At 42.0% G+C, this 14,710-nt stretch overlaps 1 protein-coding gene across 1 annotated transcript in view; it reads right to left on the bottom strand.

The window, feature by feature from the left end:
* LOC124545587 (fatty acyl-CoA reductase wat-like) overlaps nt 1-14,710 on the bottom strand; it is a 172,588-nt gene that overhangs the window by 133,738 nt on the left and 24,140 nt on the right. The window contains exon 2 of the mRNA XM_047124535.1: nt 2,333-2,651. Coding sequence (XP_046980491.1) covers nt 2,333-2,626 — 294 coding nt within the window. The 5' untranslated portion in view covers nt 2,627-2,651. The remainder of the gene's footprint in view (nt 1-2,332; nt 2,652-14,710) is intronic.

The following is a 14,710-nucleotide window of genomic DNA, read 5'->3' as shown; positions in this document are numbered from 1 at the left end:
AGGTGTTGACAGATGTCAAAATTACTATCAGTTTAATAAGTCACGTCTGCAAAATACTAACACGAATTCTTTACAGACGAATGGAAAAACTGGTAGAAGCCGACCTCGGGGAAGATCAGTTTGGATTACGTAGAAATGTTGGAACACGTAAGGCAATACTGACCCTACGACTTATCTTAGAATCTAGACTAAGAAAAGGCAAACCTACGTATTTAGCATTTGTAGACTTAGAGAAAGCTTTTGAGAATGCTTACTGGAATACACTCTTTCAAATTCTGAAGGTGGCAGGGGTAAAACACAGGGAGCGAAAGGCTATTTACAATTTGTACAGAAACCAGAGGCAGTTATTAAGTCGAGGGACATGAAAGGGAAGCAGTGGTTATGAGGGAGTGAGACAGGGTTTGCAGCCTGTACCTGATGTTATGTTATTCTATCTGTTTATTGAGCAAGTAGTAAAGGAAGCAACAGAAAGGTTCGGAGTAGGTACTAAAATCCATGGAGGAGAAATAAAAACTTTGACGTTTGCCGATGATATTATAATTCAATCAGAGATAGCGAAGGACTTGGAAGAGCAGTTAAATAGAATGGACAGTGTCTTGAAAGGAGGATATAAGATGAAAATCAATAAAAGAAAAACGATGAAAATGTAATGAATTCAAATTAATACGGGTGATCCTAAGGAAATTAGATTATGAAATGAGACACTTAAAGTGGTAAGGCAGTTTTGCTATTTGGGGAGCAAAATAACTGATTATGGTCGAATTAGATAGGATATAAAATGTAGACTGGCAATGGAAAGGTAATCGTTTCTGACGAAGAGAAATTTGTTAACATCGAGTATAGATTTAAGTGTCAGGAAGTAGTTTTTGAAAGAATTTGTATGGAGTGTAGCCATCTGTGGAGGTGAAACATGGACGATAAATAGTTTAGACAAGAAGAGAATAGAAGCTTTCGAAATGTGGTGCTACAGAAGAATGCTGAAGATTAGATGGGTAGATCACATAACTAATGAGGAGGTGTTGAATAGGATTGGGGAGAAGAGAAGTGTGTGGCACAACTTGACTAGAAGAAGGGATCGGTTGGTAGGACATGTTCTGAGGCACCAAAGGATCACCAATTTAGTATTGGAGGGCAGTGTGGAGGTTAAAAATAGTAGAGGGAGAGCACGAGATGAATACACTAAGCAGATTCAGAAGGATGTAGGTTGCAGTAGGTACTGGGAGATGAAGAGGCTTGCACAGGATAGAGTAGCATGGAAAGCTGCATCAAACCAGTCTCAGTACTGAAGACCACAACAACAACAATAACCTAAGGATATCACACAGATCCATGCCTGATGCAGGATTCGAACGTGCGACTGTAGCGATCGCGCGGTTCGAGACTGAAGCGCCTAGAACCGCTCGGCGACAACGGCCGGCCCGTCGATACTATGGGAGGGGCAATAAGTGATAGATAAACGTGTTGGTGTGCCATCGGAAGTGGCTGGCCTGCTTTGTGAACAGAAATTCCTTTCACTTCGAAGAGACAAAGGCCGACTTGCTGTCACCACTTTGCGTTAGATGGATGACGTCGGCCGTGATAAGTTGTAAGAAGCCTCCTCGTTGGATAACCTTAATAAACCGCATAGCAGGGAAAAGCAGGACACAAGGTTTTTCCAAAAACGTGCATGTATGAAGGTGACCATTAGCTAAATCATCGAAGCGACCTGGTATATAACGACTGGTCATCGGTGCAATATTTTCTCATGGGAAGGAGATTTTTCACTTGGTAACAATATATCTTTGACTAGCACTTAGCAGTTTCATTCTTAAAGGTGCTCAAGAATTGTGCATATTTGTAGAGTGAAGAACGAATTTACTGATCAACACAGAGAACACTTCTGGGTGACGTATGGTAGAGCACACTTTGGTTCAAGGAGCAGTAGTGTAGACCTCAACGTGGAACGTGGTATAGGAAACTTCTGGTCGAGGCACGGTAGAGAACGCTTCAGTGAGATACGTCTTGATATTGGAGGCAGAGCTGCTGTGTTGCAGTTTGCGGCATGTTCTGACGCCCACTGCGCTTTACTCATCTGGGTACAGGGGGAGAGATTGCGGCTTAGGCGAGAAGTAACTCGCATCTCTAAGTATGGTGTTGGGAGTAATCTCATCATAGTACCAAATAATTTCATGAGTAACTGGAAACTCACTACGGCTCAATAGAAAATGCTAGTTACATGTGTAATTCTTCCACTCTTCTGCCAAATTCAGGCAAATTCAGGTGTTCAGGTGTGCCAGGGTACTCAGTCCTCTAGTGAAGTACTCGTGTTACCGCCCAACACTCGCACTCCTACCACTTTGTCGAGGTGAGACCGCAGCCGCTCCCGCAGCGGCACGCCTTTGTTGTGCCTGACGAGCACGTAGACCGTGGAGACGCCGGGGCAGGAGCGCAGCAGCTTCTCCAGTACGAGGGTGCCGACGAAGCCGGTGGCTCCCGTGAGGAAGACCGCCGCGCCGTCGTAGAAGGCGGCGACGCGGCTGAGCCGCTCCAGCACTCCAGGCGGCCACCAGTCCGCGGGGAGCGCCTCCAGCTCCCTCTGCTCGTCCTCGGGCGTCATCACGCGGGGGTGCAGCTCGCAGCACGGCATCCTGCCTCTCCACTGCTCTGCACTCCTAACACGATGAACGAACATCAGAAGGTTCGAAATAATACAAAATGTCACCCACATCTATATTTACACCCTCGACATCAGCTACCGAGGTATCTCTAATTCTGTGTTCCGTCTTTCTCGGTAGAGTATTCTATACATTACGACTCAAAAAGCGAATGATGCTTATATAATATTTATTACACTACTGGCCATTAAAATTGCTACACCAAGAACAAATGCAGATGATAAACGGGTATTCATTGGACAAATATATTATACTGTAACTGACATGTGATGACATTTTCACGCAATATGGGTGCATAGATCTTGAGAAATCAGTACCCAGAACAACCACCTCCGACCGTAATAACGGCCTTGATACGCCTGGGTATTGAGTCAAACAGAGCTTGGATGGTCTGTACGCCTATGCAGCTTCAACACGATACCACAGTTCATCAAGAGTGGTGACTGGCGTATTGTGACGAGTCAGTTGCTCGGCCACCATTGACCAGACGTTTTCAATTGGTGAGAGATCTGGAGAATGTGCTGTCCAGGGCACCAGTCGAACATTTTCTGTATCCAGAAAGGCCCGTACAGGACCTGCAACATGCGGTCGTGCATTATCCTGCTGAAATGTAGGGTTCCGCGGGATCGAATGAAGGGCAGAGCCACGGGTCGTAACACATCTGAAATATAACGTCCACTGTTCAAAGTGCCGTCAATGCGAACAAGAGGAGACCTAACCAATGGCACCCCATACCATCACGCCGGGTGATACCCCACTATGGCGATGTATACACGCTTCCAATGTGCGTTCACCGCGATGTCGTCAAACATGGATGCGACCATCGTGATGCTGTAAACAGAACCTGGAATCATCCGAAAAAAAAATTGCCATTAGTGCACCCAGGTTCGTCGTTGAGTACACCATCGCGGGCGCTCCTGTCTGTGATGCAGCGTCAAGGGTAACCGCAGCCATTGTATCCCAGCTGATCGTCCATGCTGCTGCAAACGTAGTCGAACTGTTCGAGAAGATGGTTCTTGTCTTGCAAACGTCCCCATCTGTTGACTCAGGGATCGAGACGTGGCTGCACGATCCGTTACAGCCATGCGGATAAGATGCCTGTCATCTCGATTGCTAGTGATACGAGGCCGTTGGGATCCAGCACGGCGTTCCGTATTATCCTCTTGAACCCACCGATTCCATATTCTGCTAACTATCATTGGATCTCGACCAACGCGAGCAGCAATGTCGTGATACGATAAACCGCAATCGCGATAGTCTACAATCCGACCTTTATCAAAGTCGGATACGTGATGGTACGCATTTCTCCTCCTTACACGAGCCATCACATCAATGTTTCACCAGGCAACGCCAGTCAACTACTATTTGTGTATGAGAAATCGGATGGAAACTTTCCTCATGTCAGCACGTTGTAGGTGACGCCACCGGCGCCAACCTTGTGTGAATGCTCCGAAAAGCTAATCATTTGCATATCACAGCATGTTCTTCCTGTCGGTTAAATTTCGCGTTTGTAGCACGTCATTTTCGTGGTGTAGCAACTTTAATGGCCAGTAGTGTATTTTACAAATCACAGGACATAGCTACGATGTGCAATATAAGGTCTTACGTAACACTCAAAAAGGAAGGCGAGATGCCTTGAAATAACGGAAACTGATAATCATCAGCAGACATAAAGTTTTTCTATCATACGCGTCGTAATGTACAAAACTATAGTAGAGAAACCTAAGTTTCGGCCACAGTTACAGCGACCTTCTCTGTTCGCTATACTGTGGCATTGGTTACCCCACTATAGTTTGGACGTTATGACGCGGTACGATAGTCAGAAAAGATTTATGTCAACCAACTCTGGCCGCAGTTATAATTAATAACGATCAGCCCATTCACCAATGATAAGTGCTGAGTGATCGGACACAGTTCCCTTCCTCGGCACACACAAGTTCAGATACTGCTAATAATGCCATCTAAATCACTTTGTAAATTACCCCTCCTACTAACATACTCCGTAGTTCCTTTTCTTCAATTACTGTAGTTTCACTTTCCCCGTTAAAAATATTGCCTTTTGTAGTTACACTTCTTTCACTTACCTATTTAGTCACGCTCGTAATATTTTATCCGTTTGTAAAACTGGACCCGTTTAGGACATTATTATCTTCTTCAGTCAGCCCTTAGCAATATGTTACCACAGTTTGTTACATGTCGTTAAACTTACCTTTCTCCTGAGAACAACTATTGATTATTTAATGCGTTACACACTTCAGATAAGCTAAACAGTCCTACGTCGCATTTTTGTCGAAATATTTACACTTGTCTTATTCGTAAATTAAACATCAACAGCTGTCATATTTGGAAACCAATTCAAATACTAAGTACCTGCATTGATTTAAAATATACTTAGATGTTGCTATACTGTAGCTACAGATATATTTGTTTTCACTGAAGCTTATCTACAGAGGACACCATACTGTAAACATGGGAATAAAAATATAGTCGATGACAACCACTTCCCCTTAATTGCCCGCTTTCAAAAACGGAGCAAAAGGAGTCATATGAGAATCTAACAAAGAGAAAGGTACTTCTTCGTGCGTCCAGCAAACGTCTACTGAAATCAATATGCATCACATCTGATCTAGTCGCAAAATATCTTAGAAAAATGTATTTGATACACTTTCTACATATTGACACTAAGATCTGAAACATGTACGTAGTAAATAATTCAAAAACAGTGAATCAGGTTGATTCGTAAAAATTACTGTTTTTTTACATTTATATTGGGATACAATATGTCAGATGTAATATACCACTCATCAATACAAACTCAAATACTAATACTCTTTGATATTAGTTGAGCTTTTTAGCGTCTTAATTAAATTCTTGGAACAGAAATATAATTTATACTGGATATTCCGAATCAGATAATCCTTATTTTCTACGTATAATGAGCTATAATAATTCAAGCGTTCTCTGTAACAACCTAAACAGAAGACCGCTATATAGTTCTTTATTTTTCTTAGAACTTCCATCAAGTAACAGCTAACTTATTTCGTAGAATAACTTATTATTATCGGTGTCTTTCTGTATTTTTGCAAACAGATGCATATAAACTTCCTGGCAGATTAAAAGTGTGTGCCCGACCGAGACTCGGTCGGGCACACAGTTTTAATCTGCCAGGAAGTTTCATATCAGCGCACACTCCGCTGCAGAGTGAAAATCTCATTCTAGATGCATAGAAGATGGTTGCATGGTCACTGGATGACAATGGTAGTACTCTTCCTTCGTGCCTATGATATGAGCAGCAGCAAGTGTGCAAGTGTTTAACTATGTACGATGCATATATTGTGTAATCTTTCTTGTTTGTTTGTCTGTTTCCTTCTTTTGGTTGTCTGGAAGGCCGGAAAGAAAAGAAATATCTAATGTAAAGAGGCATTCATTTGGCCGTTGTTACTCTGCTTCCCTATTGCGACTTGTTTTAATGGAAATGCCATAGCTCTGAAAGAACATTACTGTATTAAACTCTATAACTTTAGCGAGCTATAAGTAATGATCATAATCATTCAGGTCGTGGTACTATTATTCTCAAAAGTAAGCGAATGACCTGAACTGAATTCCTCTTGATTTATATGCAACCTACAGAAAGTAACTGCCTTGCAGGTCTTTCGCTCTCTTTTTGGCTCAGTCGTTTGACTACACAGAATGGTTACTACAGGAGACTACTACAGAAAAAAGCTGTATGGCTATCAGTACTACTGAAAACTGATATCACTAAAATGCAAAAAGAAGGGGGATTCGAACCAAGAACCTAATCGGAATGTTAACTAAGCAGAATCAAATGTTAGATACCGCAAATTTTCACCACTAACGAAATGGTTTAAATTAAATCGGCGAGACGAAAACGTTTTGCATTACAGCGGTTTGAATCTGGCACCTAGCTTCCTTGTTTCCCAGAATAGGTGTTAAATATCGGTTTATTTCACAAGTATTAAGATTTGCAAATGTCCGAACTGGAACTAACTTGACAAAAAGTTCTGTACTGACTGGGAGTCAAACACTGGAGATGTTATTATGGTTGTTGACTACACACGAAGAGACATTGACAATCGAATTCCTTTTCATGACTAACTAGATGTGATATGTTTGGACGTGAACTGATATGATGAAAAGTTCTTTATTTGAATGAGAGTCGAAACCGGCGCCAATCATTATTGTTATTTCAGCTTGATACGTCTTCTCTTTCTTTGCTCATTTTATACCGACTCTCCTGCAATAGGTAGCGAAGAGTTATCACGCTTAATATAGATTTGTAACCAATGTGCAGCCAAGTTTAGTTCAATTGGCGTTAGCAGAGGTAAACGGGGTCTGTTTGTTTTCGCTAAAACTGGTTCCTTGGCGTGCGAATTTAACCCAGACATTAAGCATCTTTCCACCAGACCACCAAATCAGAAAGAAGCTTGGTTTATGGTTCTGTCGTAACGAAGAACGCTCTACACAGAAAGAAAATTATGTTCCCTGGATGTTAATTACAACCTGTTCAAAACATTCAGATCCTAGTTCGTCAGCAGTGATATTGCCCAGGCTACTCAATGCGTACTTCCGACTTGATGATGTAATCACTTAAATGGAATCATATAACGGCCAGTTGAACGAACTGGAAATATGGTAGGATAAGGAAATTTCTGCAGGAAGTGTTACTTTCCAATTAAGCTGCTGTTATGACGTACATAAGCTCAGAACAACTTATGATGCGTAAGATGGGTTAATGATGTCTGGCACCAAATTTCACCAAACTTCTGCACAACGCAACTGAGGTTGTGTCAGAGCGTCACACCACCACTTAACGACCTCTAACCCCCATTTCGTGACGCCTTTGCGATGGCAATCAGGATAGCGATCTCCAGCGTTGAAATCACGCGGTTTTCATGTGGGTGGCGGGGGAAAACATCATAAACACACCGCCGCTCAGGAGCTGGCATAAAGAGCGTCAGTGAAATCACTCCTTACCTTGGGGCGTCCGTGTACAGACATTCCGCAGTTGAAAATTACAGCTTGCATTTCTAAGCCCCACACAATGACGTTCTTCGACGCTTTTGTGACTGCTGACACTCCTCGGACAATTCGCCCATTTTACAAGCACACCATGAGGCTGCAACACCGCGCTACTGTAGTTTCTGCTCTGGAACACAGGGTGAAACCACAAGGACCGTTCAAAATCATTCGACGATACTTAAACGTGAACCAAAGCAGTGAAGTGTGTTTATCGTTTCTCAGGCCCCTGATTTGCAAACATAGGTGTGGTCATAAGAGGAGAGTACAGCATTGACGTACTCATCATAAAACGGCAAAGGATACCCCTCAGTTTGTAACACTCTCTGTGACACCTGCATACCTTTCTTGAGCACTTGAGAAAGGTACCTGTGCAGAGGAAAGCCTAGATCAGTTCCTAAGCGTCTGCGGCAGGCAAAGCCTCCGACACTTCTCAGATTTTGCATGTTCACAAGCAGCCGTAGTAGTGTAGTGATACTCAATCGTAGCATGGCGGGTGGTGGATTGTCTCTCAACTTTTTTTTCTTTTCTTTTTTTTCATTTTTTCTTTTTTTTTTAAACATTACCACACGTTGCTCAATGTGATGTCCATTTCCCACTCTTCGTTTGACATAAATACTTTTTGGAACACAAAACATCATACTGGTCATTTTGATACTCCATTTTCAATTTCACACTCATCATTCGGCTCTGAAAGTTCGGACAAGATTTTGCCATCAAATCACTGATAAAATTTTCTTAATTATCCTTATTACTTTCAATCAATTCAATATTTGTTTGCAGAAATAAACCTAGCGCTGTTACTTTAATGCAAATAAACCATTCCTGCAAAACTAGACATCATGCTGGCCCATTTAATCCTCCGTTTGTTCATGTTCCACGCTTCGTTTAGTTCATCTTGGTGTTGAAGCTCTGTTTTTCCGTGTTTACTTTAACAATGGTTCAAAATGGCTCTGAGCACTATGGGACTTAACATCTATGGTCATCAGTCCCCTAGAACTTAGAACTACTTAAACCTAACTAACCTAAGGACATCACACAACACCCAGTCATCACGAGGCAGAGAAAATCCCTGACCCCGGCTTTAACAATACGTATGTTTTTGGATAGGGTCCGCCTTTAGTAAAACATAATTTTGTTTTATAACCCAAACATGTTTCACTGCAGTTGCAACATCTTCAGTGGGCTTTTATTTTTCATCCGTTAAAGATAAAGAATGTTCTTTACTGTTTGTATATACATAACTATTAGTTTTTAAATCGTAATTACAGATATTTGAAAAAAAACACATAAATTATGAATTCATACCTTTTTACCACATGGTGTGGTTTTTCTTCTGTGTTGTGTTTATACAGCGACTGTTTTGTTCCACAGTTTGTCATCTGCAACCACTTACACCTTAAAGTAGATAATTGTGTAAGCCAAAATTACGATTTGAAAATTGTTATTTCTATACCTGAAATTAATTAATTCTATGTGAGTGCGTGTGTGTGTGTCACTGTCAAACACTGTATACTGAAATAAAAAAAATTTTCTCGGGCTTCCAGCCGCGTCAGGTGGTTAAAATCCCACGAGCTTTTGATGGAGCTCTCCCCGTTCATTGTCAAGTGGTACGACTGATTGCTGTGTCGCCGTGGCCGCGTCGTTGTATAGTTGCAATGCTGTCTGTGACGTCACTGATGTGGCCGTGAATGCTGTTCAGGTGTTCTAAAAATTCTCGCAGTTATTCACGACCATAGGGCCAGATGATAAAACTGTCATAGACGTAACGATAAAAGCAACTTGGCTTAGCTGGAGCAGTGTCCAAGGCAATGCCTTCAAATTTTTCCATAAAAAGGTTGGCTATGGATGGAGCTAATGGGCTTCACATAGCCACGCCATCCAACTGGTCGAAATACTGGCTGCCATGTAGTAAGTACGACGATGTCAACGTGTGCTTAAACAGTCCCATAATTGTGCTATCGAAGAGCTGCCCAAGCTCTTCTGCATACACCATTCGACAGACACACAGCGAATAGCACTACGACATGCATCGTGAGGCCCATGGGGAAGCATGGTGTGCACCTCACGAGCTGTGCCTACTCGAACAGGCAGACTCGTGAAGACGCTTAACGTTACTCAACGTACAGTAGATTACTTACTTAGCATCACTCATTACAATAAAACTAATGATGTGTGAGTGTGGACGTGGATAACAGCCAGTAGTTATATAGCTTGCTAAACTGTATATAGGCTCAGAAAAATGTGCCTACAGAATGGGAAAAGGGAAAAGGGAACAATAATTCTAGTATTCAAGAAGGGAGAGTGGAAAGAATGTGGTCACAACCGAGGGATCACACATATCTCACAAGCAACAAGCACAAGCAGAGAACACTGGAAAGAACAATGAGGAAGGTGAAAGTCAAGTTATGTGAGGAGCAACATAGCTATCGACACGGCAAATCAATAGTGGACCCAGTCTTTAGAAGAAGACAGTTGAAGGAAAGACATAGAAAGTATGGCAAAGTTATGGTGATAACATTTTTGGATTTAGTGAAGGCATAGGACAGTGTCCCCAGAGGTATAGGGAATCTTGGAGAGAGAAAACAAACAACTGAAATTTCTTCCAGCACAGTATTACGAAAGTTTCATCTAGCTTTATCTTTGTCATTGTAAATAGTAATGGTGACACCACACTTCCATTATTATTTATAATGGGTATGGATAAAATCGTGAAAAGGATAAAATAAGCTCATAGAGGGAGGGAGATGAGATTATTGCTACTTGTCGATTAGATGTTGTGGCGACCCAACAGTAGGGACGTGCAAGAACAACTAGCCACATTAAACGAAAGCGTCAAGCAAGACTATTGCAGTACCCAGAGAAAACGGAGGAAGTAAGGGATAAATTAATATTAAGGAATAGTATTGGACAACTTTAAATATTTCGGTAGTGTGGTAATGCAGAATACAAGGATGGAGGCATAAATTAGCAACAGGGTATAAAAGAGCAGTGTGTGTTGCCAGTGTCTGAGGGGCTTAGTCTGGGGAAGGCAGGTGGCAATAGTGTATGGAAGTGCTGTACTATATGTACTTTACATCCATAATGACATCTGCTCCGGGGGCCTGGACAATGACTGAGGGAGAGCAGGTTATAAAAAATACAAGCGAGTGAGATGAAATTCCTACCAAGTATGTTGCAGAAGTCGAGGAGAAATGAAGAAGTTATGAATTACATTGGAGTAGAAAAGTTGAATGATAGAACAGCGAACAGAATGTTAAAACGATTTGGACATATAAAGAGAATGGGAGATGAAAGAATACCAAAGGAATTATGGAGACCAAGTATGAAGGCAAGAGGCAGTCCCAGAGTAAGGAGGAATGACCTGACCAAGACCACTTTAGGAAGAAGTAATGTGGACTGAAATAAAACTATTATAGAAGAAGAATGGTGGAAAAGGCAGCGGAAAGTCTATTTCAACCTGTCCTGATGGACGTCCACTATTTCCGTTGTAATACGAAAATAAATTACTTTTCTTATATCAAAACACAGTCCAGCTGAGTGCCATATTTCTCTAAACGCAAGGCCGAAAAATATTTTTCATCTGTGTAGGTATAACGATCACGCGGTTATCTTCTTTCCAATGACACGGAATTTTTTTAAATATAATAGTTGACAGCCTATCATTCTTTCTTTTTACGAACCGATTAATGTATGTTGCCCTTTTTTGTAGTACTTTGTTCCTTTCACTGTATAATTTTTCTCCTGCTCTCCACTGCAAAAGTCAAGATGCTGTTGGCTGTAACTGTGTAAGATGATGTAGCTAGTGGATATGCGTGGTAAGGTCTGTTTTTGGTGACTGAATTTAAACTACCACTAAGTCAGCGCATCGAATTGTTTTGCGGCGCTATTCTTGTATTATACCATTTTGGTGTTCAAACAATATCAAATGGGAATGGAAACTCGAAATTTCATCTCATGGAATTCCAACACAGACAAACTGTGTGTAGTCTGGTCCCTTGAATCCCCCAAACCAACCAACCAACCAACTAACTGTGTGACGTAACCCGCAGGGTGATATTCGTAAATTCAGAAAATCTGCTACAGTTCCATGAACACAAACTGAATATTATTCTCTAAAAACTAATTTTATGTCTTGATGCACTATTCGAAGAACAGTTCCAAACTAACAGTACTCAGTTGTAGGCACGCGGTCTCTTTCCACACGCTATAATACTAATCACTGTTCTGTTTCTACTGAAGACTAACCGCTGTCCATCTATCGACCACTGTTTCCATCTCACTCGACGACTTGACGATATGACGAACTTCTGCAGGATCTCCCTAGAAAGCTTGCAGCTGACAACTCCTGCTCATGCGCGCTCCCTTAAGAGCGCGCCTCTCTTCATGGCAGCGCTCCTGCTTCAAATGGTTCAAATGGCTCTGAGCACTATGGGACGTAACATCTCACTTAGAACCACTTAAACCTAACTAACCTAAGGACATCACTCACATCCATGCCCGAGGCAAGATTCGAACCTGCGACCGTAACAGCAGCGCGGTTCCGGACTGAAGCTCCTAGAACCGATCGGTCACGGCGGCCGGCTCCCGCTTCATGGTGCGTGGTTTGTGCGCAGTGATGTTCCTGTTGCGGACGCACCTCCACGATACTTCTGGTACCCACAGCCGTGAAATCTTGTGTGGTATCTTAGTAAATCACACTTTCAGATCTTATGAACAACCCATCAGTACAAAATGTTATGAGGAATGTTGTATAAAAATGTATCAAGAACTTCTGATAGAAACTAAAGGAAGCCAGCTCAATCCACCTAAATGAATGTTCAGTACTTCCTCATCAACTGGATGGCATCGAAGATTGTGATTGTAAGGACACGAAATCGCATCCTTCAGCAATGTTGACCTGTGACCAGCATTAGGACAGACATCTCAGTTTTGACAAATTTTGACTAGATCTTATTTTGTTGTGATATAAGTCAGAAAAGAAAAAATTATATCCCAAAAAATATCAAAATAAATATGTCTAAAACAAAGGTCCTGGCAAAGGAGGGGGAGCCACAGTGGTCTACTACAACAAACTGCCTCATTTACTGGCTTAGGAAACATTATTGGTAAAGTTAGAAAACGTAAAGAATACGAAAGACGTAGAATTGTTAAAGCAAAATGTGTTCTAAGTAAAAGAAGAGGGTGTTTATTACCTGCAATAAATAATAGCACAAAAGTCATAAAAAGGCTTCTGTAAGCATATTCTTGGTGTGTGGCTAACTGTGAGACCCCGACCTTCAGGACCGAATAAAGTAAAATATCTTCCGAGATGTGGTGTTACATGTACATCATAAAATCTAACGGATTGTTAAGTTCACGAATGATGGAGTCCTCAGGGGCTGGGAAGAGGACTAGTGTAACGAACCGTATTAGAAAAAGAATAGTTCAGATTACTGGTCGTCTTTTGAAACAAAATGAACATTAATATAGAAGGTAATAAACATGGAAAAGGAACTAGAGGCACCATGACTTAATTATGTGGAGTAAATTACGAAACATGTCGGCTGCAGCCCCTGTGCAGACATGAAGAGGAAAGGTAAGAAATCGTAAAGACTGTGGATTTGCTGCTGTCGACTCTACTTTCAACTAAACTGCCGCCAACAAGTTCTCGGATTGAGCATTAAAGAAAGGATCCACAGTAAGTCTATTGTAAACTAGGTGATAATTTCTAGAACTGGATCGATGGATAGATTTTTGAAGCGTAAAACCTTCCAACACAAAAAGAAGTAAATATTACGCAACTTTCCCGGACATGTTGATAATACCCCGAAATCTCATCAATATACAGTAACTGAAACTTCTTCCACCACGCCACGAATGCCATATAAGTAACCTTCATAGCCGGAAAAAATGCAGTACCTTCAAGGTCATTTTATTGACAAGTGAGTTGATAGGTAGTTCATCATTGAAGGAGAATATGATAACAGATTCAGACCAAATGAAACACACATGTCACAGTAAAGGGCTTTGCAACAGTTCCACCAACACACAGAATATCCCCACTCTGGTGGCAACGCAGGAGTGAATTCTCCCATGCAAACTATCATAATGGCACCGAGAGCTATACAGCCTTAGATATATTTCGGCGACAGTATTTATAGGCCCTGGAGAACGAGTACTTCCCGCTTCTTCATGTTCCATACGTGTTCAATTGAACAGAGATCTGGTGATCTTGTTGGCTAGGGCAGTTATTGTACACCACGAAGAACACGCTGCGTCGCAGAACCTGAATATGGACGTGGACTGTCTTGCTGAAAAAGCACGTCGCCTCTCTGCCGAAGTTGTGGCAGCAGCAAGGGGATAACAACCCGCGCAACGTAGCGGCCACTGATTGCTTTACGCTGAAGAAAATCCAAATGTGAGTTGTAGCTGATTCCCCGCGCCCCTGCCACGCCACGAATCCTGGGGTGGGACTTCTGTCGTGGGTGAATGCGCTCTGACACAGGCAGCTCACTGGGTCTACGCCACACACCTTGCGGCGGCGCCGTTCCTTCCGTCCCTTTACGACGAACCTGCACCTACCTGTGAACATTGTCTCAGCAGACCATCAGTAGGGAAGCCGAGCGAAACCTACTGTACTTCGACGTGAACCAGGCTGCAATTTAAGTCACTAATCTACGTTTCGGGAGAAAGTTTTCGCACGAAATGAAAGTTTGGAAGTTTTGTCCTTAATTAATATATTCTGAAACTCAGGTGAACAAGTATCACTGCCAAGCCCGTGCTAATCTTAACACAGTCACTCACAATCCCTTTCACTCACGTTAGCAAGTTTATAGTGTTGCATTTCCCGAAAACGTAATAGCTACAAAAAATACGGATTGTTTTTGAATGAAAATGCTGGACAAATATTAAGTCTGTCGGTACCTGATGCAGTCACAGATTTTATCCACCGACCTGCTCAATACGCCACGCAGAATTTATGTCTTTTCTTGACACAAAATTCACTTAAAAATTCCGAAATTTCTACTCACCCATCG

This window comes from Schistocerca americana, chromosome 8, assembly GCF_021461395.2.
Source record: "Schistocerca americana isolate TAMUIC-IGC-003095 chromosome 8, iqSchAmer2.1, whole genome shotgun sequence".
NCBI classification, from domain to species: Eukaryota; Metazoa; Arthropoda; class Insecta; order Orthoptera; family Acrididae; genus Schistocerca; species Schistocerca americana.
The sequence above is the reverse complement of the archived record's forward strand: the minus strand, read 5'-3'. Positions and strand labels throughout refer to the sequence as shown.